The sequence below is a fragment of the Xiphophorus hellerii genome, chromosome 1 (genome assembly GCF_003331165.1).
Source record: "Xiphophorus hellerii strain 12219 chromosome 1, Xiphophorus_hellerii-4.1, whole genome shotgun sequence".
NCBI lineage: Eukaryota > Metazoa > Chordata > Actinopteri > Cyprinodontiformes > Poeciliidae > Xiphophorus > Xiphophorus hellerii.
This window is the reverse complement of record NC_045672.1, coordinates 29758932-29784222: the sequence shown is the minus strand read 5'-3', so window position 1 is coordinate 29784222 and position 25291 is coordinate 29758932. Positions and strand designations below refer to the sequence as shown.

The 25291-nt window shown below is 37.8% G+C and overlaps 2 protein-coding genes and 1 long non-coding RNA gene across 3 annotated transcripts in view; all 3 read left to right on the top strand.

Annotated features, from left to right (window-relative positions):
• fam120c (family with sequence similarity 120 member C) overlaps window positions 1-13349 on the top strand; it is a 28505-nt gene extending 15156 nt beyond the window's left edge. The window contains 8 exon segments of the mRNA XM_032559509.1: window positions 741-990; window positions 3024-3138; window positions 3445-3654; window positions 4791-4800; window positions 4803-5024; window positions 6265-6400; window positions 6598-6661; window positions 7419-13349. Coding sequence (XP_032415400.1) covers window positions 741-990; window positions 3024-3138; window positions 3445-3654; window positions 4791-4800; window positions 4803-5024; window positions 6265-6400; window positions 6598-6661; window positions 7419-7658 — 1247 coding nt within the window. The 3' untranslated portion in view covers window positions 7659-13349.
• Window positions 13350-13905: 556 nt separating this feature from the next.
• Window positions 13906-16188, top strand: LOC116717860 (uncharacterized). Its single transcript, XR_004338826.1, has 2 exons — window positions 13906-14492; window positions 14564-16188. It is a non-coding gene; the product is annotated as an uncharacterized LOC116717860 (long non-coding RNA).
• A 1116-nt stretch (window positions 16189-17304) lies between these two features.
• Window positions 17305-23418, top strand: LOC116717817 (3-hydroxyacyl-CoA dehydrogenase type-2). Its single transcript, XM_032559450.1, has 6 exons — window positions 17305-17429; window positions 18613-18777; window positions 20968-21132; window positions 21223-21351; window positions 21438-21546; window positions 23056-23418. The coding sequence occupies exons 1-6, from the start codon at window positions 17406-17408 to the stop codon at window positions 23244-23246; spliced, it is 783 nt and encodes a 260-aa protein (XP_032415341.1). The 5' UTR covers window positions 17305-17405; the 3' UTR covers window positions 23247-23418.
• Window positions 23419-25291: the final 1873 nt, after the last annotated feature.

Below are 25291 nucleotides of genomic sequence, written 5' to 3'. Positions count from 1 at the left end.
GATTCGATTCTCATTCGGTTAGGAAATAATCTCTAATACAAAATATGCACCATGTTGTATTCAATTCAAACAAAATTAAAACTGGGTTAAGTAATAAGAATCCATCTGTTAAAAGAACATTTTAACATGAAATGCAATTTTATGCAGATCAACAGTTTTTGTGCTTCTAATATGATAAATGAGCCTTGTCTGAAAGTACAGATTTATTGAATATGACTGTAAATGTTAATATGAGATTATTCATACAGTACAGAGCTAACATTAATACAATAACCAGGATGTGGAGTAGTTTAACGGTACCTGGGACATTCACAGCAGGAGACACTTTGCTGGAGGCTCCGCCCCTCAAGAGTCACCACTGTTGCTAAGCAACTGATCAAAAACTTTACATTCGTTCAAATCAGTTGTATGCTGGGTAGTTAACTGTTTGAGGATGTTGGAGGTATTTGCTCCTTGAATTGTGATTAAAGTTCTGAACATGTTCTGAACGGTCATTTTGTCAAATATAAACATATTTTAGAGCGCCATCTTGGATATTTTCTAAAGCAAAATACAGAGTGTGTGCATCATGCAAATACGTCACACGTTATGGGAACCGATGAGCGGAATCGTTTAGCAAGCGGCTTAACGATTAAAGTAATTGGACTTACCAAGAACCGGTTCTCAATTAACATTCCTGCTCCAAATATAAACCTCCAGAGCCTAAACTTCAGCTCTCCTCCCTCCTCCCTGCGTTCCAGTTCCTCCTGTCATCGTCAAAGAGTGGAGCAGCGGCAAGGCCAAGTCGGCTCTGACCCCGGAGCTGGTTCCGGCTCTGTGTTTCCGGGAGTGGACCTGCCCCAACCTGCGGCGGCTCTGGCTGGGCCGAGCCAGCGAGGACCGCTCCAGGAGAACCAGAGCCTTCCTGGCGTGCCTGCGCTCCGACTGCCCAGCCCTCCTCAACCCAGCACAAGTCCCTCAGCATCTGCTGCTCATGTGCTGCGTGCTCAGGTAGGAAAATTAAGGCCAAAACTGAGACATTACAGAGAATGCCATGAATTTGACAGCACATATCCATGTCTGTTTGTAATTAATTGTGTCAAACTATTTTTATTTAAACGTGGCTGGTTAATTTCTATGTGGGATAAATTCAGTTTCAATTCCATTTATTTATATAGCGCAAATCCACAGCAAATGTCATCCCAAAGCGTTTTACAAAAAATAATTTCAGTTCAATCACACACACATTCCAGTTGATCCCAGTTAATAAACAGTACAATATATGTTCACTTATTCAAAGTGGATTAAGCAGTTTCTATTTAAAAGGAAACCCAGCAGATTGCATCAATAAATCAAATTCAATAAGGTATTTCTGAATTTGAATTTTAAAAATATTTTATTTGTATTCGGTTGTCCAAATTGTGGCCCTTAAAATGATTTTGTACGGCCCCTCACCGCAAATCTAAAATAGCAAAAATTAGGTCAATAAAACAGAAATCTATCAATGACCCCAAAAATTCCCTTTTTTAAAAAATAAATCAACATAAACAACAAAATTCAAACAAATAAAGTCGCAATTTTATGTTTTTGATCTTTAATGATTTGCTGATTTAATAAAAATGTTTTTCTTTGTTGAGCAAGTAAAACAAAACCCCAAAAAATCTAAAAACTATTTTTTGCATTTACTTTAAATTTCCCAGTTTTGGCAAAAAGTTTGGGCATCACTGGTCTAAACAGAATCCACATTTCATCATTTTGTCATATTTTTAGCAAGGAAGCTTATTTATTTATTTTTCTAATTTTTTTAGTTGCCTTTATTTATTAGTAGCTGGAAGAGAAGTTGAGGTTTGCTTTTTGGGAGTTTTCCCTTTAGTCTTGGATGCTGTGTAGCTGGAAGGATTTTTCGTCCTTTACAAAAAAAACCTAACAAGACGCATAAAAAAAAAACTAATGTTAGCATGAAAAAACAGGTTTGAAGTAACAGATTTCAGGTTCAGGGGAAGACGCTTCCAGAACCTCTCTCTCCTTTTAGTCATCAGCCTGGTATGACGCTCAGTCAGCAGGTCCAGATCACAGGACCTCAGTGACCTGCAAAGGATGGAGGGATGGGAAACTCCTTTAATGTAAGATGATGCTGCTCTATTTAAAGCTCCAAGTCAAAAGCAGCTTCTTAAAGTGGACTCTAAATTGACAAGTAACCAGAGTGTGTGTGGATATATTTATAAATATATCCACACTTAATCTGAAATAGTCTATGTAGGTTTTTTCTTGCAAGCCTTTTCTGTAAAGCAAAAGTTTAAGTCATACGCAAACAACTTCATTGTGTACAGCGACACAAAATGGTTGAGGCTACGTCTAACAAGCGGTGTCTAATATACGCTTGCTTGCTAGCCAGCTATCTTTTTTTGTGTTTATATTAGGTAAATACAAATTTGTCAGTTGGCTGGGTGACATTTGCACATTTCTGTGGAGATACGAATTTTAAATTCCACTCGTAATGGTTTTAAAAGATCTTAAAAAGTCTTAAATTTGAATTTGTGAAACCTTCAGAAGCTATGTATTATTATGAGTTCCATCGGATGTTTGCAAATTGTTGCTGACTAGTCTGTAGGAGCTGTGTATCAAAGGCGGAGCTAGGTCCACCGAGGTGTTTTGTACAGCTGAATGGTTGCCATGGAGATTTAAAGATTTCTCAAACATGCATTAAAAAATAAAAGCAACACTCTGGGTATGTTTTTTTTATGAGGGAATAACTAAATGATTATAATTCCATTTTAAGAAAATTATGTCAGTAATAATTTTACCATGATAAAAAATTTAAAATCTCCATTTTGCATCAAACAAGCTGTGCTGGATGGAACCAAGTTGTGTCAATCTTGAACTGCAAGTTCAGTCCATGGGCCACAAATGGCCCTCAGGCCTCACTTTGGACACCCTTGAACTAGATAATATTTATTTTCCTGTTCCTAACATCTGGCTTTGATCCAGCTGTTGGTTTTCTGTTGCTGCTCCATGAAGCCGGTTCTGGTTGGTTCTCCTCTCAGGTATATGATGCAGTGGCCCGGTGGACGGATCCTCCAGAGACACGAGCTCGATGCCTTCCTGGCCCAGGCCGTTTCCAGCCAGCTCTACGAACCCGACCAGCTGCAGGAGCTCAAGGTGACAAGGCGCTTTTTTATTCCCAGTCCGTCATGTAACAGCTGAGAAATGAATTTACACTGAAGCGGCTCGACCCGATTGAAAAGAAGCACGGTTCATTTTGGGCCCCATCATTTACATTGTGGCAGAATGTAAAGGTGAAACTACCCATTAAAAAACTGTTAAAATATTACAGTTTTCCGTTTTAGTGTTTGGTTGGCACTAATGATCAAATATTCAATATCTTTTAACATATTTTCATGTTTTTGGTCTGCGGCAGCCATGTTTATTCGTCTTCTTGTTTTGTTCTCCGTGTCGTCCAGTCAGGTGGAGAAGGTGGACGCCCGCGGCGTGCAGCTGGCTGCTCTCTTCATGGCCGGCGTCGACACGGCGTTATTCATCAATGATGTCTGCGGCCAACCGTTGCCATGGGAACACTGCTGCCCCTGGGGCTTCTTTGACGGCAAACTTTTCCAGAGCAAACTGGCGCGGGCCGCCCGCGACCGGGCCGCCCTGCTGGACATGTGCGAGGGGCAGGTAAGAGACCGAGGCGGGGGGCAATAAACATGGCTCAGGGGTTTTGGTTTAGTTTGTTCACACACCGGAGATAAAGTGCGACGCATATGCAGTAGGTCTGAAGCAATCAGATTAATCAGGATTTACCAATTGTTGAAATAATTAACTAATTTAGCAATTGATTGATTAACTGGAGTGTACAGACTCTAAAAAATTAAGTCAAAACTGTGCAAAGAATATATAAATTCTGCATTTTAGATGAAAAACCTTCATCTGTAAATATGTGTTACCCATATCTAACATTATTAATCCATTTAAGATTTTCCCTTAGGGAATTAGTAATTTCAGTCTCTTGCACAGCACTCGTAGGTATACATCAATTCTTTATTTATTTATTGGTTTAGTAAAAATGGTCAACAGATCAAGTCTTCACTCTACTGGGTTGATTCATCCTTTGCTACAAATGATTAAGCGTTCAGTAAAGGAATGCCCATTTCTCACAGATGGTTAGCAGAGCAATAAACAGTCGCAACTAGGGCTGAAATGATTAATAGATTATTTAATAAAATAATTTAGTAATTGATTAATTGTTAACTGGAATATACAGACTAAAAAAGGCCTTTTGCTGAACTAATAGCATATTCACTGCAGTAATTGAACCAAAACTGTACAAAAAAAAATTAAAAATCTTCTTTGTGTGATATGTTTTACCCTGTTTTAGCTTCACCTGGTTCAAATTCTCCTACTAAGCACCTGTATCTAAATATTAATGATTAATACAAAAATGAATCAATCTATGATTAACTGAAGAAAGGCTGTTAATGGATGGTAGGCAATAAGATGCTTATTTCTTCCATTTAAAAATGGAATTGAATTATTTGATTCTTTCAATTTATTTCTAAAATTGTATTAAAACTCTTGTTGTTCAATGAAAAAGGCAAAATATGTAAATTGTTTTTATCCAATTAATCATCAGAATAATTGAATGTTAGTAAAGTAATTGTTAGTTGCAGCCAGTTTCACACAGGCACGATTCCATGTTTCTTTCACCGATCAGTGGTTTTCCTACTAAAACCAAACAACCGTTTGCAGCCGACAACATGTTGAGCTCGATAAACTGTTGCTTTCGTCCAGCGTCTCATTGTTCTGTTCTGCAGGAGGAGCTGGTGTCAAAGTGGAGAAGATGCGGCAGGCGATCCTCGAGGGCATCAATCTCTCTCGTCCTCTTCCCCCTCCGCCTCCTCTGCCACCTCCTGCCTTCCTGCCCCCTGCCATGGTGCCCCCTTTTTACCCCATGCCTCTCTACCCGCCTCGTCCCATGGGCGGCATGCCCCCTCATCACCCGCACCATCCTCATCACCCCGGCCAACACAGACCCAGAGCTTTCCCAGGTACGCTCCAGTTCAACACACACACGGTTCTGCAGACTCGTTGAATGTACATGAGCTCAAAATTACAGGTTAAAATGTCAGTTTGTGTGGAAAGAAGGAAAATGCAGCTGATAAAAATATCAAAAACTAAATGGTAGTTGTCATAAATAACCTGAGCAACAAATATTTACTTTTGCTATAAAATTAAAATATTTGGCATGGCCCTCCCTAATTAAACCTGAAACGATTAATCAGATTATTCATGATTAATTGATTATTAAAATAATTGGAATATTTAAAATAAAGATGGCATATTTTTTTTAAAAAGAGAAAACTTTAGCAGGATGACAGTCTGATACACGAAGAACACAGTCCTCATGAATAAAAGCAAATACAACAGCAAACATTCAGACACAAAAACCCAATAAAAACAACCAAACAAAAACAAAAAAATGGCAAAACAAGCAAAACCAATCAATCAAACCATACAAAGTGACATCAGGCCTTTCCAAAGTGACAACTAATTTAGTAATCGATTAATCGTTAACAGGAGAGGAAGCACTTAAATTAAAAGGTAATTTGCTTAAAGAACACCACAGTCGGAGCAGTAATTTACTCAAAAATGTAAAAAAAAAAACCACATTTTGCATTTAAAACATAAAACCTTCCTTGTCTATAAATATGTTCTACCCAGTACTACTCAAATTGCAGTTCTAGCGTCCTCTTTTTAAAATTGTTAAAAAAAAAAGAAGCTTCTTTTGCGATACAATTATTAATCAGAACATTTTCAAAGCAGTAATGAAGCAAAAGCTGTACAAAAAAATTTTAAATTTTGCTTGCACAAGTGTTCACTACAGGAGTGCTTGTATTGACTTTTAGGCAACAACATGTTTTTTTCTTATTTAAAAAAATGTTTGAATTATTTGTTTGCATTTTAATGCCTATTTTTTTTATAAAATAAGCTTAAGTGGTTGAAAGAAGAATCCGAAGAATGTGCCAATTATTTATTTTTATTTTTTTTGGTTCAGTTAATCACCAGAATAATTAATTACTAAAATAATCCTACAAATACTTCTAACACAGCACCACAAAATCAGTGATTTTGATTGCAAAAAAAAAAAAAAATCACTAAATCCTTTGGGGGACTGCCTGATAGAAACCCAATCTGCTGGCTGATCATCTGCACTGATTTTTATGATATTCTGATGAGGTTTGTAGGTTTTTATGACCGACTTTGATCAACGTTTCTTTCTCTACTCAGGCATTCAGTCCATCCCGCCTCAGGGAGGGAAGCTGGAGATCGCCGGCATGGTGGTGGGCCAGTGGGCTGGAAACAAACCTCTCCGCGGCAGAGGCGGGTTCAACATGCAGGTGGTCTCGGTGGGAGCCGGAAAAGGGTGAGGCTCACCAGCCATGTATAATCTTGTTAGCTAAGATCAGTCATCCAGGAGTTTGTCATGCACATAAAAGCAGTTTATCTTTACAAATTGGCAACAAGTGAGTGCAAGCTCACTTAGTCCAGCTGACAAAGTGGTTGTGTTGAAAAAATGTAGAACTATTTCTTTTAAAATGTGTTTCTGTTTGTTCTGTGCAGGCGGGGTAAAGAGATTCCAGTGAAAGTAAAGGGAGCGAAAAAACCAGCTGCCAACAGATCACAGGTATGACGTCAAGATCCCAGAAAAATTCCTAAAGTTAATTTTAAGCATTTATTTTCACCAACTTTGTTCATTTGCAATTAGAATAAAAACGATCTACTTTACTACAAAAATGTTATGATAATAGTGTAATATGATCGTAACACTTGCTGGTTTCTGTTGCAAAAGATCATTGTGGAGTACACTGGCTGTGTCCAAGCATATTATTTTAAAAGTTGGTGGAAGGACGACCAGGTGGGAGAGCAAAGGCGCACAGCAAAAACCAAAGCTTTGAGATTAATGAAGCATGGATGGATTGTCATAGTTTACCTGCTGTATAATGTAGAATACTATCACAAGACATTATTAATGACAGTAATCAATAATAATTTTCTGGAAGTTTGTTCCAGATTTGTGGTACATAGAAGCCGAATGTTTCTTCTCTGTGTTTGGTTCTGGAGTTGCAGAACCAGAAGACCTGAGAGTTCTGGAAGGTTGATACAACAGAAAGACTGACAAAAAAATTAAAAACAGAAGTAATCTGTAAGGGACCAAAGACATTTCAGTGCTGCATCTATTTCAATAATGAATTTTTAATTTAATAAAATGAAATGGAGCAAAGTATCAAATATAATTTGGTGTTAAACCGTTCAGTGATTTATAAACTAACATTTATTTTCATAATTCCAATTTAAGTAATTTTATGGTTACTGGAAGAACAGCCGGTGATATTATTTTTTAATTTGCTGTGGTTTTTTGACCGCCTCCCTGTCCGCTGCAGACGCCCCCACCCAGCAGCCCCACGAAGTCCTCCGAGGAGGCGGGCTCAGCGCCCGAGGTGTCCACTCAGCAGCTGAACGGCAGCTCAGCAGCCTCCGCCATTGGCCAGCCCTTGGAGCTGGCCCAGCCAATCCCGTGTGCCTTAGCCAGCAGAGACAACCAATCAGAGGGGGTGGAAGTGGAGGCCCCCTGTTGCCTTGACGACTGCCCGTCTGACGGAGCGCTACAGAAGGAGGAGTGACGGCGTCCTTCGCCGGGACGCACTGCTCTCAGAGAGTTATGTGTTCGACTGCCTTTCCCCTGTTTTTTGTAGCCCCGCCCCCCAAACCCCTCCTACGTCTCGTTAGCTGCGTGCACAATCACGCGGAGCAGGAAGTGACGCCTTTTCACTTCCTGCGCCGCGTGATAGACTGAAGCAGCTAGCCGTTGCTCCTGTTTTATTTTTACTCATGTGGTTTTAAATCGTTTTATGAAGAAAGGGTTTCTCCATGAGTCCGTAAGCGCCCCAACCCAACCCGTTTCCACTCTTCCGAAAAAAAAAATACACAGAAAAAACAGCTCCTGATCGTCACCGTCTCCCACTCAGAGCTTAAAGCTTCTCCCCCCTCCTCCACCCAGAATCACCATGACAACATAGTTTCTGATGTAGCGTCTTAAATGGTCCCGTTCTTTAAAATCTCCGCACACTGATGTTACGTTTGCGGCGGCGGCTAATCGGATGGGGTTTCAGCTAGCTGCTAAGCGCTGTCGCCGCATGTCTTTGTGCTCTGTTGCCATAGCGATCAGGACGATTTTTGTCCGAGATAAATTTTGAGTCTTGATTCATGGCAATGTTTTACCATTTCTCTGTGAAGTGACTCCCCCACCCCTCCTCACTCCCACTACACACACACACACACTCAAAGTATTAGCATGTGTGCTAGCTATCCCCCATCCCCTTCTAGATTGATTGGTTAATTATCACTGGAGCACTTCATGGTAATAGTGTGCTATCTTACTTTGACCTATGTAGCATAGCCTAATGCTTACATGTGCTGAGAGAGCCCCCCAACCCTAAACCCATGAATTTATGCACCTTAAACCCTAAAGTATGCAAGATTGCCCCCTTCCCCCTTCGTCCTATTTGTCCCAAAGCTTTGATTGTATTAACCCAGCAGAAGCACTTATTGTTGTATTTTAAATAAAGCCCCTGTACGGTTGAATCGACGTTCTGTCAGGGATGTCCCCTGCTCCTGAATACATCTTTATGACGCGTAGAAGTACGTTTTTAAAAGGTAGAGATCTATTTGAGAGACGTCAGAATGTGAACAGAGTGGTTCAGCACTTTGTCTTAAAAAATAATAATAATTCAACCACACTGGACAGTCCTTTTACCAGACGAAATGGAAATAAAACTAAACTTTGAGGCACCTTCTTGACTTGAGGCCAAAAAAATGAAAAATAAAGATGTTGCCCAGAAACGGATGGAAGATGTTGGGAGTTTGAGGGGGGAAGCGGCTGCCAAGCAGAGTACCCCCCTCCAGCACTTCACGGTCAATCAAGAACTTTTCAATGAAGCTAAAAGGAGTCATGACTCCTGTAACAAAACCATTTCAGATCACTGAAAGTTTCAATCCAAAGTGTACGTCAGTAAGGTTTGCCGTCTGAGGCGAGCAAAATAAATAAAAATGGGCGCAGTAGCAATTCCTTCCAGGTCCCACCATCCCTCGGCTTGGAGCTGAGTCACTTCAGACCGACAGGAAGCCTCTCGCTGCCCCAAAGTCCTTCCCACAAACGCGACAGAGACTCTGTGGGCTGCATCACGCGACACCCTGAGACCTCGAACACACGGAAACGTTTCGAATTAGAGCACTTAATGTTTGTAGACGATGAAATGTGCCCTCCTGCTCCCCCTACCGACCAGATCCACAAGTACAAGCAAACCCAGAAAGCAGTTGGAGCCGAGAGACGACAGCCATGAATATTTTTAATCTCTGAACTTCGAAAGATCGACATGAAAAAAAAAAGGCAAGTCAGAATAGAAGCACCTTATTTTCTTACTATTTTACTGACTTGTTCTCAATCGTCGTGTGCCACAAACTGTTACAAAGACGAAGTTCTTCTGAAGGAAAAACACAAACCAACGACCCTGACTGTACGCGTCAATGTAGTCACGTCAGACATCTCCGTTCCCTCCGTTCCGAACTCGACCGTTTATCGGTCAGCCGCAGCGGAGTTGCACTGAGCGGCGCCGTCTTTTCACATCTGCTCCAAATGAATCCGGAGGTTCCGGCTCGTCAGAGACGCCGTAGGTGTCCGTAGAGTCAGGTAGCAGCATCAGGGCCTAACTGGACCGCAAAACACAGATACAGAGACTTAGACTAGAGATTAGAGCTCCACTTGCCGAAATACCGAGTCTAGGTTTTCTAGGAGACATAACCGCTTTCAACTTTTGACATTAGTACAGATATTAAGAAGTAAAGATGGCTTTTTTTGTTTTTTTATTTTTTCGTGGCGAGCCAGAGCGTTATCCGTTTCACACGATGCCCTCTTTCAATTTGCTCGCCACGCCACACACTGATATATAAATAAAACACACACTCATTCACCCACACACCACATTCAGACAGGAATCAGTTGCATTCTCTCTGCTTTTGTGCTGACGTTTTTATTTTTTTCGTGCGTGCAGCAGTCGAGTGATCGTCGGTTCGTCGGAGAACCTTTGGTAACTCGTTCTGACTCGAAATATCCCACGCAGACAAGTTTGCACAAAAAAAAAAAACCACAAACGAAAGAAAACCGCGACACGGTCCATGTGTCGGCTTGGCACGCAACTGCACACACTTGACAACATGCAGATACATAGATGTTAAACTATAGTTAGTATGGTTAAAAAAAAGAATCAACACAACACATGATGTAGTGTCCCGTTTTTGTCCTCGTCTGTTTTAGTTTGATAGATATTGATCGATGATTTTTTTTTCTTCTTCTCTCCTCCTTGTTACTCTAACAGCCCCGCCCTCCTTTCGTTACAACACATTTTTATTTCTTTTCTCTGCCTCAAACACTCCTCGACCCTCCGAGGAAGTACATGCATCCTCACACGCATTAAACGCAACCACACACACACGCACAGAAAAATATAATACACACAGATTAATCCCTACATTTGTCTCTCTTTCTCTCTCTGCCTCTGTTAGCCCTTTAGAAATCTTTTTATTTTATTTTTATTTTATCCCCCTCTTTTCTCTCTTCTCTCTGGGCTGCCCCGCCCTTAATCAACCCGACTAACAGTAAAGGTTATATTAACGTTGATAATCAGTTTCTGTATGTATCTAGCCAGAGTGGAAAGAAAAAAAACCAGAAAAAAAATCAAAACTGTTTTATTCAATTGTGCAAATGTGTTTTTCTTACTATTTTTAATGGTATTACATCTCTCTAATCTTAACCTTCTACCATCGCTTCAGTTAGTACTGAAATACGCTTAGCCAACCTAGAGATTTGAACTGTAATGATTGCCATTCTCCTTACCTGTATCTATATGGCATCTTTAGACCACTTCACCGTTTCTTATGTATGTGAGTAAATATTGCCCGCTTCTTCTCGAATTGAAAATCGTCGTCTGCATAATGTTTGATTCTTACGATATCCCTTAAAAAATAAAAAAAAAGATCTCATATTCAGTCCAAGCTGAACTCTCTGCACCCTTGCACAAAGCAGCAAAACATCTCTTGTGAACATCTGAGAACCAAAGCACGCCTCGCAATGTCCCCCCCCTTTTCCTCCCAAACCTGCCCCTCCCCCACCCGTTGTCTCCCCCAACCTGAACAGTCTGCCCCCGAGCAACGAGTTTCGGATCAATGCGATGAGTATATTTAAATATTTTACAGCACGTGTGATTTATCTGACAAGTCTTTGAGGTTTAACGGTGGCGGTCGCAGAGGCGGGCCGGGACCGTGATTGAGCAAACGGATTGCAGTTAAATTCCCTCTCTGTTCAGTGACTGAAATTGAGACTTTCTATAGCAACTCAGAGATGGAAAGACACAAAAAAAAAACCGCCTTTTGTTCTACTGGCAAATTTTTGTTATTTTTTTCTATGTTTATTCTGCTTTTTCTGACTCACCTTTTAGCTCTTTGGCTTATTGAAGGCAACAAAGCTGCTGACAGACGATGAATTTTCCTACAAACATATAATGAGACATGTTCTGGTTGACATAAATTAAAACCATTTTTAGAACCATTTCATACAGTTTTAACATAAATATCAAGGATATTGGCTAAGTTTCACAATTCATAAATAAATAAACAGGATTTATTCTTTAGAGAAGAAACTTTGCCTTTGTTTCAATACAATGGTACTTTGGTATTACAGCACAGGCTCAAAAAAAGCATAATATGATGTAATTTAGTTTTATTTGAAACTGAAAAACTATTATTTCTACATGTTACTACTGTTAAAATGGATTTTTGAAGGGTTTGATCATAAATTAAAGCAAGAAGGAAAAATGCAGTTGTATTAAAATGCTTATTGCACTGAAAAGGAAACATTAAATATTCAATTAGTTGAACTATCAGCTAATGTTAAGCCTACAGTCAGCTGCTAGAGATACATGCCGCCTGCAGCTGAAGAAACAAATTTATAAAATTATGTTTCTTGTTACCAAAGGAAAACGGAAAAAACACCTGCAGTGCTCAGCAACAGGTGGGGGACGGTCAGCAATATGTTATTAAAGTTTTACATATTCACAAAAATCTAACTTTCTCCGGCATCTTATTCATTTATCAATTTTTTGAAAGTCTGCCATTTTGTGGCCCTCGAAGTGATTTTGTTGACCACAATAAAATAAATTTTAAAAATAGCACAAACTTGGTTTTCCAGTTCAACAATGGAGTTTTAAAACATTTAAAGAAAATAATCTGAGAAATTTTCACGGCTAAAAGTGGAAAGGGGAACACGATGTTCTCAGTTTTTTCATCGTAAATAGGACAGTGGTTTTACTCGAGAGCAAAGATTTTAGAAAACAATTATTTGCAACTCCCTATATTACACAAATCAAACTTTTTTTTATTTGATGAAAATATGGATTTCTTATTATTGTCCAGGTGAAAGGGAAATATTTTTTCAAAACAGAAACCTTATCTCTAAATAAATTTAAAAAAAAATATTTTGTGGCCCTCAAATAATTATCTTGCCCTACCTCTATAAAGCCATGGTGCGTTTTAATAAATTATTCAATGATGTGTTTTAGGGAAAATCCATCCTCTGCTCAGTTAAAGCCAGCTTGCCTCTCCAAAGATCTCAGCTGTGAGGAGGACTGAAGTGTGAAATGTGTTCTTAGAAGAGAATCAGTATTACTTTGTGTCATATGTTTGCTCTGTTTCCTGTCCGGTTCTGGTGAAAACGTTTGTTTACTGTCCGTCTCTGTGCCGCCACTGCTACCCCCCTCCTGTCAACGGCGGCCCCGCCCGACCCCTCCGCTACCGTCTCCACTTTCCCAGTCAGGCTGATCGTTTCTCGTCACCTTGGTCAATCTTCAGCAGCGTGTGTCCTGATGCATCCGTACCTATAACCACCCAAAACTTACCTGTGCAGCGAAAAAAATAAAAATAAAAAAGGGTTCAAATGTATCCATGATATAATTGTTATAGAAATATTATCATCATTATTGCTGTTATAATTATGGTTGGTATAATTTGTCATTGTTAGCATTATGGAAGCACCAGACAGTCTGTGGAAAGAAAGCAAAGAAAGTTTGTTTAAAAAATTTTTTTTTCCTTTTTTTTTTCTTTTTTTTTCAAAGTTTTATTTGTCTGGCTGTTGGTGGTCTCATCACACAGAGGGAGGGGAGGAAAGGTTCAGGAAGAGACTAAGATGGCAGTCATGTTTGTACTGGTTGGGAAATGACTTACAGTGCTGAAATAAAATTTATTCTTTTAGTAAAAAAAAGACAGTTTGTGTCCAGTGTCTTTTTTTTTTCTTCTTACTTTGGACCTATAGATTAACCAAAAGTTTACATACTCAAAATAGAAATTTCTTCTCACTGTCTAACTTTACATCTCTTATTTTAGGTCAGTTAGAATTACTGAAAATATTTATGTTTGCTAAATACCATAATAGTGAGAGAATGGCATATTTATTCGTCTCTTAAAAATCTCAATTTTAAAGTATTTTTGAGTTGAGTTACTTGTAATGTAATCCCATCTATATTTTTAGTCTTTCCTGTAATGTTGCTTTGTTGTATACAGTAGAACTCAAATGTTATTTGCCACATCTCCAAATGCTTACATATTAGTTTAATGTTGAAAATATTTCATTTACCATAACGTAATTGGGTCACTAATTTAATAAAAATGCAAATAAAAATCAGTTGCGAACAAAATGTGTATTTTTGTGTTTTCAACAAATTGCCGAAACAAGCAAATAAAAAACTACAAATTTTTTTTTTTCCGTCCGTTATTGTTACGTGTTTCCGAGTCACGTGGTAAGCCCGGGTGACGTATTTCCTGTGAAGATCCTCCGCTAGACGCTGTTGAGATGCAGCAAGCGACTTTAGCCTGGCAGGCGCTCTTAAATCACCTGAGCTGAACACAGACCTGAGCTAACACCGCTGCTGGATCTTTCGGAACCAAGAAGCGAGGAGTTTGGAGGGGCGACGAGTGGATTTTACGCCCACGGACACCCTCACACACACGGTGGAGCGCTGTGGGAGTAGGAAGCGTTTGTGTGTGGGAGGACGGAGGTGACAGTGATCGGTGTTGGGGAAGCTGAGAACCGCCAATTCGAGCTAACGTCAAGCTAACTGGCTGACACCAACCTGACCTGGTTCGGCGGAAAAACAACCAGAAACGACAGCTGCTTTTTCGAAGGGTGTGACAAAAATGCCGAGGAGGACTTCTGGTTCTGAAACCGAACCGGATGTATTTACATAATTCCCCGTGTTCAGGAACAGTCCAGGTTAGCGAGCTAGCATCACCTGGTTCACAGTTAATGACTTATTAATCAGTACATTGTGTTTTAGCGGTTTTGTGCCTCTCTAACTGGGGGATTTGACCCGAACGGGACGGTTCCATTGGACTGGGAGTTCTGGGATGAGGTAGTAGTTTGTATAGTTTTAGGATCACACCAGATCTGGGAGATAACTATACAGCCTACTGTCTTTCTCAGGGCGACTCAAACCCACCATCATATGAAGAGACAGCTGGAGTCTACACATCCTGTGTTGTTATGGTAACCAATCCGTATTCTGCTGTTTTATTACTTATTAATCTGTGTTTTAGTATATTTATATTACCTTGTTTACATTTCCCCTCGCTGTCTACATCAGTGGTGTAGAAAATAACACATTTGGTTTCATTTATAAACAACAAATAATCTCTGCTGCAGTTTTCATTGAAGTTGTAATTAGAAACGATTTCAAAATTGAATTTTTCACTGACGTGACTAATTTAGATTTATTTTATTTAAAAACAGGCCAAACGCAAGAAGCAAAAGAAAAAAATGTATTGCATAATAAATTAAAACCAGTTCAATCTTTTCCGTGTGCATAATTTACTGTTTTCTCTTTTCTCTCTCTCTACCAAAAACTCTCCAGTCTGGTGTTTTGGTTTCAATTAACCATTTTTTTGGAAGGACAATTTTGTTTATGGAGACTTTAATATTCATTTTATTTGTTGCTTTTGTTCTGTTTGTTTATTTTTTGGATATGTAAAAAATGTCTTCCAGGCTCAGTGTTAAATATAGTAATATAATGGCATTACTGTGCCATTATATTACTTAAAAATGATCTCAAAACAACATTATTGTTTATCCCAATAATTCTGGAACAATTTATCATCCAGAAAAAAAAATATTGTGACAGTTCTACTTAAAGATAATTACATAATAGTAATTAATATTTATGCTTACAGAGGTTGTAGTTTTTAATCTGAGAATAAGGAAAATTACCGAATTAAAACGCTTTCAAAACATGTTACTTTTCTCATTTTTATTAAGTTAAAAAAGCATTCAGTAGAATGCTGAAAAAGTGATTCTTCCTAGTTTTTATACTTTAATGAGTATTAAATAAAAATCATTTTCACTAGTCTTTCAATACCTTATTAATCCAAAAGAGAAACTAAATGATGCTGTACATTTAATTTTCTTTATCATTGTTGTAGATGATGATGGCTGTAAGCAGGAATTATGTCCAGCAGCAGACAGTATAACAGTTATTATGAAAAGGCCTCTAACTGAAGACACAGTTTGTTTATAATCTGATTGAGGGGAAAATTCAAACCTCTGATCAGTTGATTTATTATCTTGACGTTATCGATTCTTCTGTTGTTTTGATTTTGACACGTCAACAGTTAATTTAATCTTTTATTGTTTGTAAATGGGCTTTTTGTACCAAATGCTAGAAATTGTTCTTGTTCTGCTCTTTGTGTGTGCTGCCAGTCAACAGTCGGGTTTTTGAAAGCAACAGATTTTTAATGTATTATTTATCTTTTGTCAACGTTTTCAGAACCAGAACGAAGTCAGGATTTATTAGTTCATTTGCTGCTCGGCTCAGGAACCAGATTCCTGAAAACCCGACGTTAAGAGTACTGTTTAAACCTTTACTAAAAGTATTATTTGCATCAACTTCCTCTTACAGACAAGCTTATTTTTAGTTTATTTTTGGTGCCTCTTCTCTTGCTTGCTTTTACTTCAAAGGTTTTAATGTATTTCATGCCTTTTAATGTACTTTTCCCCGGGTTTTTTTTGTAAATCACCTAAAAAATAAACTGGCCTAATGTTTACTGAAACCAGAATTATGTATTGTCAGTTACTGCAGTGAACCCGGAAGTGTTGGGATGTGTTTTATAGCTGAGCAGCGGTCAGATGGAATAAAATCAGGTCAGAAGTCAGAAGCACGACTCGCTCCTCTGAACCAACATGGGAGCGCGATTCTTATTGGACGACGTCACTGCTTTCAAGGAGGCGTTCCCGGAAAGCTTGTAGGGATTGGTCAGCTTCTAATGACGACAAATACGAAAAATGTGAGAGTTCTTACTCCGCTCGAAAAATATAACATATTTGAAGGATTTTCAATGACAGGTTTATGTTTACATTTTAAATTGGAGCAGATGCGTAAATATAAGAATCCCAAAATAATTGTGCCCTTTAATTTGATTGTAAATGTTTTTATATGCGCATAAAATCTGCATTTTATCGTTTTGTTATTTTAACGAGGGTGCAGCTGCATAAGATTAGTTTAAGCTAAGTTTGTTTTTGGTGCCTCTTCTGTGCCAGACAATACATTTGATTGTATTGTCTGAAACACAAATCTGAATATATCAAAGTTAAATTCCTTTTAATAGAACTTTTGAAGTTTATGTGTGTATTGCTGTACTATTGTAGTATTGCAATGTGATATTTGCTTATTTATATTCTTTGCTTAATCTGTATTGTGTGAACCTATAAATAATATATAACATTTTCCAAATTAAATTTATTAAAAAATATAGCAGAGAAACGCTTTTATGTATTATATGTTTACACACACACACATCTATCTAATATTTACACTATATTGTCATAAATAATTTATTAAAAGTAAATAAATAGACTCTGTTACATTTTTGTTGCAGTTTTTGTAACAGTTTCACAAATGTATAAACATGCCAACTGACCCTTCTACAAATTATATAAACTGCACTTCCTCTGAAATATTTGTTGAAAAGTTTTGTTAATCTTAAGCTGATAAAAATAGATTTTTTTTTTGTCATGTAATAATAAAATAATACAACTTTAAACGGACGTTTAGCATTTGCTGAAACATAATTTTAGTTTTTACAGATCTTTTTAAACGTTTTTTATTATTTTTTTTTAATATAATTTAGTAATAATTTCATTCTAAAATGAAATGCCACTGTTTATTGTATGGCACCCATTGAACCAACCTGTTTCAGTGAGACTTTGGGTCAGGAGTGAGCCATCGGCTCATAGACGAGCTTTGATGTGACGTCACTGTGTGTCCGGAGCAAACATGGCGCACATTCGGAGTTTGAAGGTGAGTTTAGAGAAAATAAACGCGTCTCTTCTCCGTCCCTGCAGCATTTCAGCTGCTTATATCGAGCAAATGTGACGCTTTAAGCTCTAAGCAAGCTTCGGCTGCAATGTTAGCCATTTTTCTCTTCCGGTCAGCTGATTTCCGTCTCGTTTAGTCGTTTAACGGAGTTCAGCCATCAGTTCTGCTCATGCTTCTTTTGCCAACCTTCAGATTTTCCCATTAAATTCAATTTATAGCTTCTTATATGGCCATTTTGTTATTAAAAGTTGGTTAACTTATAACTAACTAACTAACCTGTGTGTTTCTATGTTGCCATGTGATGAAGAATTATTGTTTTACACTCTATTATATAAGATTACAGCTTAAATCCCTACAGATTTCCCAATTTTATCTCCAGCTAGTTATTATTGCTACCTTGAACTCAGTAATTAATATCCTAAAGTACAGGATTTCATACAGTTTCTGTGTTTGATATGATGTAAAGCACTTTGAAATAAATGCCTTGCTGCTGAAATGTGCTATTCAAATAAAAATTGATTGATTGATTGATTGATTGATTGATTACTGGTCAAAAATCAGGTCTATAGAAGTAAGTTCCAATATAATTTTATATATTTTACATCTGTCATCTTAAGTTGTCTAAAATTGAAACAATTAGTCACGATTAATTGATTTTTGAAAAACAATTGTCAACTATTTAAGTAATTGATTAATTGCTAACAAGAGTATAAAGACTCAAAAAAGGCCATTTTCTGAAAGAATAACACATTTAGAGTAGTAATTAACACAATATTGCACAAAAATTTTGCATCTATGATAAAAAAACCCAAAAAACTTTGTAAATATGTTGTACCCAGAACTACTCAACTGGCTTAATTTTAGCTTCATCTGGTTCAAATTCCATAAAAACAACAAATCTATTCACGTCTAAGTATTTTTAGCTGCAGACGCATCCTTTCTGAGGCATTTTGTTTAAAATTGAGTGAAAAAAAATCTGAATTTTATAGAAAAATTAAAATTTACTACTAAGCTAAACAGAATAGTTACCTAGGAAAGGCTGATTTCTGGCTCTCCTCCTCCACCAACTTGAGTCATTCTTTTATTTAGTCTTTAAAATGTTTTGTTTGTTGGATTTTGTAACAGCTGGCATCAGAGTTACAGTGTTCATGTTGACGTTGGGCAGGGCATGGTCGGCCTGGTGACCGGCGGGGCGTCCGGTTTGGGTCGGGCCACGGTGGAGCGCCTGGTGCAGAACGGAGCGTCCGCTGTCATCGTGGACCTGCCCTCCTCCAATGGACAGGAAGTGGCTGGCAGTCTGGGAAACCGCTGCGCCTTTGCTCCTGCAGACGTGAGTCGGAGAAATCCACATCCTGTCAGGCAGAAAATGAGCAAAGATTAAATATTAATTCTGTTAATACTCAAGTACTTTTGAGTTAAACTTATTTTTTAAATGTGATTTCTTAGGTTAGCTTTAATATTTTCCTTTTTTAAATGAGTAAAAGACAGCGTTGTTTACTTATTTTAAAAAGAAAAGTGTAAGAATAATCAAATACGCTGGGGAAATTTTGAGTTTTTGATTTTGGATGGAATATTTGGTACATTAATTACTTTATCAAGCAATAGATTTATTTATTTATTGCCAATTTTGGCTGTAATAGTCCTCCATAATCTCAGTACGTCAGTAAGTAAAGTTGTAATTTCCCCACAGTCCAGTAGGTGGCAGACTTTCTTTTCATTTTTGAACTTGTACTTTTTGCCAAATGGTCTATAGTTCTTAAATGTCTTTAAAAAGTTTGTTGTTGTAACTCAACTCTGTGATTTGTTTGATTTATGTAACAGATCAGCACAAAATATGTGCAGTTGAAGTAAAATTATATATTTTAACAAATAAATCCTAAAAGCTTGGTCTGAATTGGTATTTCAATCCTAAATAAAATCCAATGGAATAAATTGTGTCTTTAAAACATGTTATTAGTAAATTGTGATAGTAACCTGATGCTGCCATGTTAAAAGATGATTTATTTCCTTATTTGTAAAATTGATGGTCAACCAAAGATGGTCAATATCTCTCATAAAATTTTTTTATTATTTTTTGTGTAAGAGTTGTTATAGAATTACTGCTTCATTCTTGTAATATAGCAACTTTATTTTGGTAATATTATGACTTTTTTCGTATATTATTTTGCTCTCATATGGGCCTGTCACGATAACAAATTTTGCTGAACGATTAATTGTCTCAAAAATTATTGCGATAAACGATAATATTGTTTGAAGACCTTTTTACACTGATTTAATGGAAATTACGTAATAATGCATGTGATTTCTTGCCAAAGTTAGATACACTTTATTTTCAAAAGAACACTTAAAACTGGAACTGATAAACAAAATAAACAAAACAACCAAAAACAAAAATAACAGGTAGCCAATGGGAATCCCAAACAGCAGACACGGTGCAACCCGAAGCCCAGCGGACATCGGAGATGATATGTGGAAACAACATTAATGTTTATTCAACATGCAAGAAATGACAAGAGGAGGAGTTGAAGCTAAATTGCTACCGCAGATGATAAACCCGGTAACTTTTCAGCTGTTCTTCGTTAACGTGACGTAAACAGGTTATAATGATTTTCATTCAGTCAGGACTTTACGCTGACACTAGCCACATGCATTGCAGGTAGATTGTAGTAAAGCATTGATTAATGCCTGGTTTTAAAATTAGTTCACTGGACCTGTAGCCATTATTTTGTGCCCATTGTTGGACACCACACGGCAGGAACGAACCCGATCGAACCGTTATACCTAGGATTTCTGTCGGCTAATGTGTGGTCTGTTAGGTTTTGAAAATGGGCCGACAATCGGCCGACAGCTCTAAGATCGTGTCGTGTGCGCTGGGCTTTACACTAAGGAAATGAGGAAGGAAGGGTCAGTGGAGAGCACCAGAGTTGAGCCTTTTTTTTCCAATCAGTGTCATTAACAGAAAGAGAAAAAGGCCGGAAGAGACGATATTGCCGATAATTAAAATGACGTCGATAATTTTAATTTATCGTACGATTAATTGTTTTATCGTTTATCGCGACAGGCCTACTCTCATATTATTACTTTACGCTTGTGATATTATTACCTTTCTGTCATACAACTTCCTGTATTGTTATGACCTTTACTCTTGTATTATTACAACATTATTCTAGTTAGTATTATTGTTTTATTCTGCCTTCATTTTCATAACATTCCTTTTTTGTTTTACGACTTTATTGTCGTATTACTACAATTATATTCTTGTAATTAATTTTTTTCTTAACCTAGCCATAATACTTCATCGTAAAATACAAATGCAGGCCACGTTTCATGTTTTTAATTAGAAAGCTATCTTTCTTTTTCCTTCCACTTCACAATAAAGCTTTAATAAGTGTTGTCCTATTCCTTAAAAGTCCAACAAAACACATTAAATGTGTTGATAAAATGTGGAAAAGTTCATTAGGTGTGAATACTTTAAGAACCAGATTTTCTTGTTTTCAGGCGTACATTGTGTCGTTCCCAGGTTACGTCCGAGGCAGACATGCTATTGGCCGTGTCTCTGGCCCGGGAGAAGTTCGGGAAGTTGGACCTGGCAGTCAACTGTGCCGGCATCGCTGTGGCTGTAAAAACGTACAACTTCAAGAAGAACGCCCCTCACAGCCTGGAGGACTTCCAGCATGTCATCAACGTGAGGAGAATAAGAAGAAGACATTCAAACATCTTGTTAGTGAATGTTTTCTGATTCATGCGCGTTCCGCTGCTGCTGCTGCTGCTGCAGGTAAATATCGCAGGAACCTTCAACGTGATCCGCCTCGCCGTGGGGGAGATGGGGAAGAACGAGCCGGACGCAGACGGACACCGAGGCTGCATCATCAACACCGCCAGCGTGGCAGCGTTCGACGGACAGGTGGAGCTTTACATCCGTCACCTGAAGCTACAGAACCCGGCTGCTGCTCCGTTTCTCAGGTTTATTGTCTTCTCTCTCTCTTTGAGGTCGGACAAGCGGCGTATTCTGCTTCTAAAGGCGGCATCGTTGGAATGACGCTCCCAATCGCTCGAGATCTGGCGCCGATGGGCATCAGAGTCGTCACAATCGCTCCTGGTTGGTGTTAGGACAACAAATCTGCATCATAAATTGTGTTTCCTGTAACTGCGTTTCCATTACAGATGTGCACAAAACTTTATTGACCTACGATGTTTCCATTAAATAAGAAACGCAATTAAAATCAATCAATCAATCAATCAAGTTTATTTGTACAGCGCATTTCAGCAAGAAGGCAGTTCAAAGTCATAAAAGACACCACACAGTCAATAATTGTGAAAATCAGTAAACATTATATTTTTTTCCATCATTGCACATCAAAATGTGGATCTGTTTGTTCATGTGATAAATCATTTAAAAACATGGCGGCAATAAATGTAAACAGAGAGATGTATTCATATTTCAGTAAGAGCTCTAGCACTTGTCATCTCAGCTCAAGTCAAATATGCGAGTTTCCATTAAGCGAGTTTATTTTCGTAATTCCAATTTGTGCAACTTTATGCACATTGACCATATAGTTGCGCAAATTGGGATTATGAATATAAATTTGCTTAATGGAAACATGGCAATTTTGTTAAAACACGTTTTTTGATAAAAAGGTTTTGTTTTAGGTATTTGAGGTATTTTTTCAGCTGTATGGAAATTAATGTAAGAAGAAATCAAGAATCCTGTTGTCTTCTTCATCTTTTCCACTGGTTGTAACATCCGGTTGTTGATCACATGACTCGATGGTGCGACAAAAGCGTTTCCAATGCAATTTTGAGAAAAACACCAATTTTAACACAGCTAAAAAAAACACTTCATCCTTCTGCAAAAACCTTCTTTTTTTTTTTTTTTAGAAATTGCCATTTATTTTTATAATTCCAATTTGCGCATTTATACAGTCAATTGAAACAAGATTATTGACTATAAAATTGTGCAAATTGGAAAAGAAATTTGCTTATTGGAATTACAATATTTTCTAATAAAGTCATGTTTTTTGATAAAAAGTTTAGAGATGAGATTTTTTTTCTGCCATGTAGAAATTTATGTATTTCGCAAAACTACAATAGAAACATTTCTTTTTTTTTTTTTTTGAACCACCGGATGTTACTACTGGCAGAAAAGACTCCAAGACATCATCTTCTTCTTCTTACCTTAATTTTGATACGGGTGAAAAACCACCTCATTCTAGCACAAAAACTTTTTCTTTCCTTTAAGCAAATTTATTTTTGTATTTCCAATTTGCTCAATTCTATAATGAATGGAAATGCAGCTATTCACCATAAAATTGCACAGATTGGAGTTTCCATTAAACTCATTTAATGGAAACGTTTTTTCTCTAAAAGGTTTTTGTGTGAGTTTAGCTCAATGACTGAAATATGAATATATTTCATACAGTATGTGTTTACATCCATTGCCGCCATAATTTCCAGTGATATCATGTTAACGAGCTTATTCACATGTGATTTTAATGGCATTTTGTTACTTAATGGAAACACTGTAAAGTTTTTCGATTCTTTACCAAGGAAACGCAGCAACAGTCTGATGTGAACCTGATGGTGAATATTTCCTCAATCCCTCCTGCAGGATTGTTCGCCACTCCTCTCCTCGCCAGCCTTCCAGAGAAGGTGCGCTCCTTCCTCTGCCGCCAGGTGCCCTTTCCTTCACGCCTAGGAGACCCCGCTGAGTTTGCCCACTTGGTGACCTCAGTGGCGGAAAACCCGATGATCAACGGGGAGGTCATCAGGCTGGACGGAGCTATCCGCATGCAGCCCTGATCAGCTTGTCTGGGTGTGAAACTGTGAACCTTAGTATTTGACTTTGTAGAAAACAATGATTATAAACTCTCACTTGAATCTGTGGATCTTTATATTAAATTTTTGTGGGTCTCAAAGTGTTAGAGTGTACTTCATGTTGAACATTACAGAAATAAACATATGAAAGAATTCATTTATTATCTCAAAAGGTTTTATTAGCGTCCCAAAATTTCTCAAGTGTGAGATTTTTCATTGTCATCCAGCTTTTTGTTTTGAGTTGTGCATTAATATTGAATTCAACCTATTGGAAATTTGTTAGGAAAAAGCTCTAAATGTTAATAAAAAAAAGCTTTATAGGTCAGTGTAAAGTTGGGCCGGGACATTTGTGTTAATTTTGATTAATTACATAATTACATACATGTGGCGCGTAAAAAAAGACGGAAAAAATCGTTCGGAACCTGTCCGTCAGATTTACGGGGGGACAGTAAATCTGACGGACAAGCAACAAATCGCTTCTCTTGGCCCATTAGTTAGTTTCTGCTTCAACAAACAAATGATTGAACGCTGTTAAAGACTACTGTTGTGTTCAAGTTGCGCTAAAAGGAGTTAGCTAATCAGCGAAGCTAAGGCTAACATAGCATCTCAGTGCTAAACATGTAGCAGCAGCAGGCTAACGTCAGCGTCCACGGTAAGTATTTTAAAAAATAAGTTTCATGAATGATCAGGGATTTCTGAAACACTTTAAAGCTTAATCGCTGTAATAGTAAATTGCATCAACCTGGTGATTGAACAACCTAAATAACAGATATTAAGTGCGACAAGCTGTCATTAGCCCCTTAAAGCTCCGTGGTATGAGACACATTTATTCAAAAAGAGGTCTTGAATCCAGCAGTTATGTTTGCGTCTTACTGGTTTTAATAAAAGGGAATAAAAAAAACATACAGATTCAAAACAAACAAGTGACGATCAAAAGACTTGTACAATGAGAAGTCTATATAAACTAATTAGTCAACAGCCAATCAAAAGGCACCACGTAATTAGCTTAAACAGGATTAAATTACAGATCTTTTTCAAGTAGAGCAACACAGGAAGCTCTCAGAAACATCTCAGATAACAAAAATAACACATTGTATTAAGTTGATATTATCTATGTATGGCTCCAACACAGATTAAAAAGAAATCTTTATTCGTGATCCCATATATCTATTTATTCAATAAATAAGCAACCAAACTTTTTTATTTAATTGAAAATGTTGCTTATTTTATTGATATATGGTTTTCAATAACGTCCAAAGAATGATCATGAGAAAAACATTGTTTTGACTACCACAGTTTGAATTCAAACCCAGTGCCTAAGAAAGACACGCCCATTTTGCTTCCAAAAGAGAAGCCGGTTCCCAACACTTTAGCTTCCAGGCTTGTCAGACTAACAGAAACCCCGGTATCGACTGCCAGACCGACTTTAGCCTTCAGTGGACCAGCGGATGCAGAAGCACCTGCCAGCTCTGCTCTGGCAAAAGCTGAGGCACCCAGTAGGTTGGCGTCGGCTCCTGCGCTGGCGTTGGGTCCTTTAGCTTCAGCTTCAAACACGCTGAATTCAGCCCGAGCTTTGCCAACTCCAGCTTCAGCGTAAACTCCTGCTGCAGGAAGAAGCTTCCCTAGTTTGTTCTCCGGTCCATTTGCATACTTCCTTGTTCGTGTGTAGGTAGCTTTAGCAGAGGCGTCACCAGGACGGTCAAAGGTGTCAATCATTTTCAGTAAGTCTGCACCACAATGAACAGTTGCGTTGGCCGCTGAAGTTTCATAACATCTTAAGTGTAAATATCCACATTTAAAAAAAGAAAAACCATGTAGTTTCTTAGAAATACTCTACTAAATTATTAAATGGTCCACTTCTAGGTTCTAGAAACTTGACACTTAAACTTTACTGGTATTTCAAGAAAATCAAAATATTACACGAGAGAACAATGTGATTGGGTTTAATAAACAAATTTTAAATAAATAAACTGTATTAAATAATGAAATGAAGATTCCCTGATCAATCATATGAACCTGCTTCATTGCAG

Bases quoted from the DNA above. Each gene is read 5' to 3' on its own strand.
- LOC116717817 (XM_032559450.1), top strand. From the start codon at position 17,406: ATGGCGCACATTCGGAGTTTGAAG. The intron at 21,133-21,222 runs GTGAGGAGAATA...CTGCTGCTGCAG, and splicing joins ACTTCCAGCATGTCATCAAC to GTAAATATCGCAGGAACCTT. The intron at 21,352-21,437 runs GTGGAGCTTTAC...TCTCTCTTTGAG, and splicing joins TGGCAGCGTTCGACGGACAG to GTCGGACAAGCGGCGTATTC.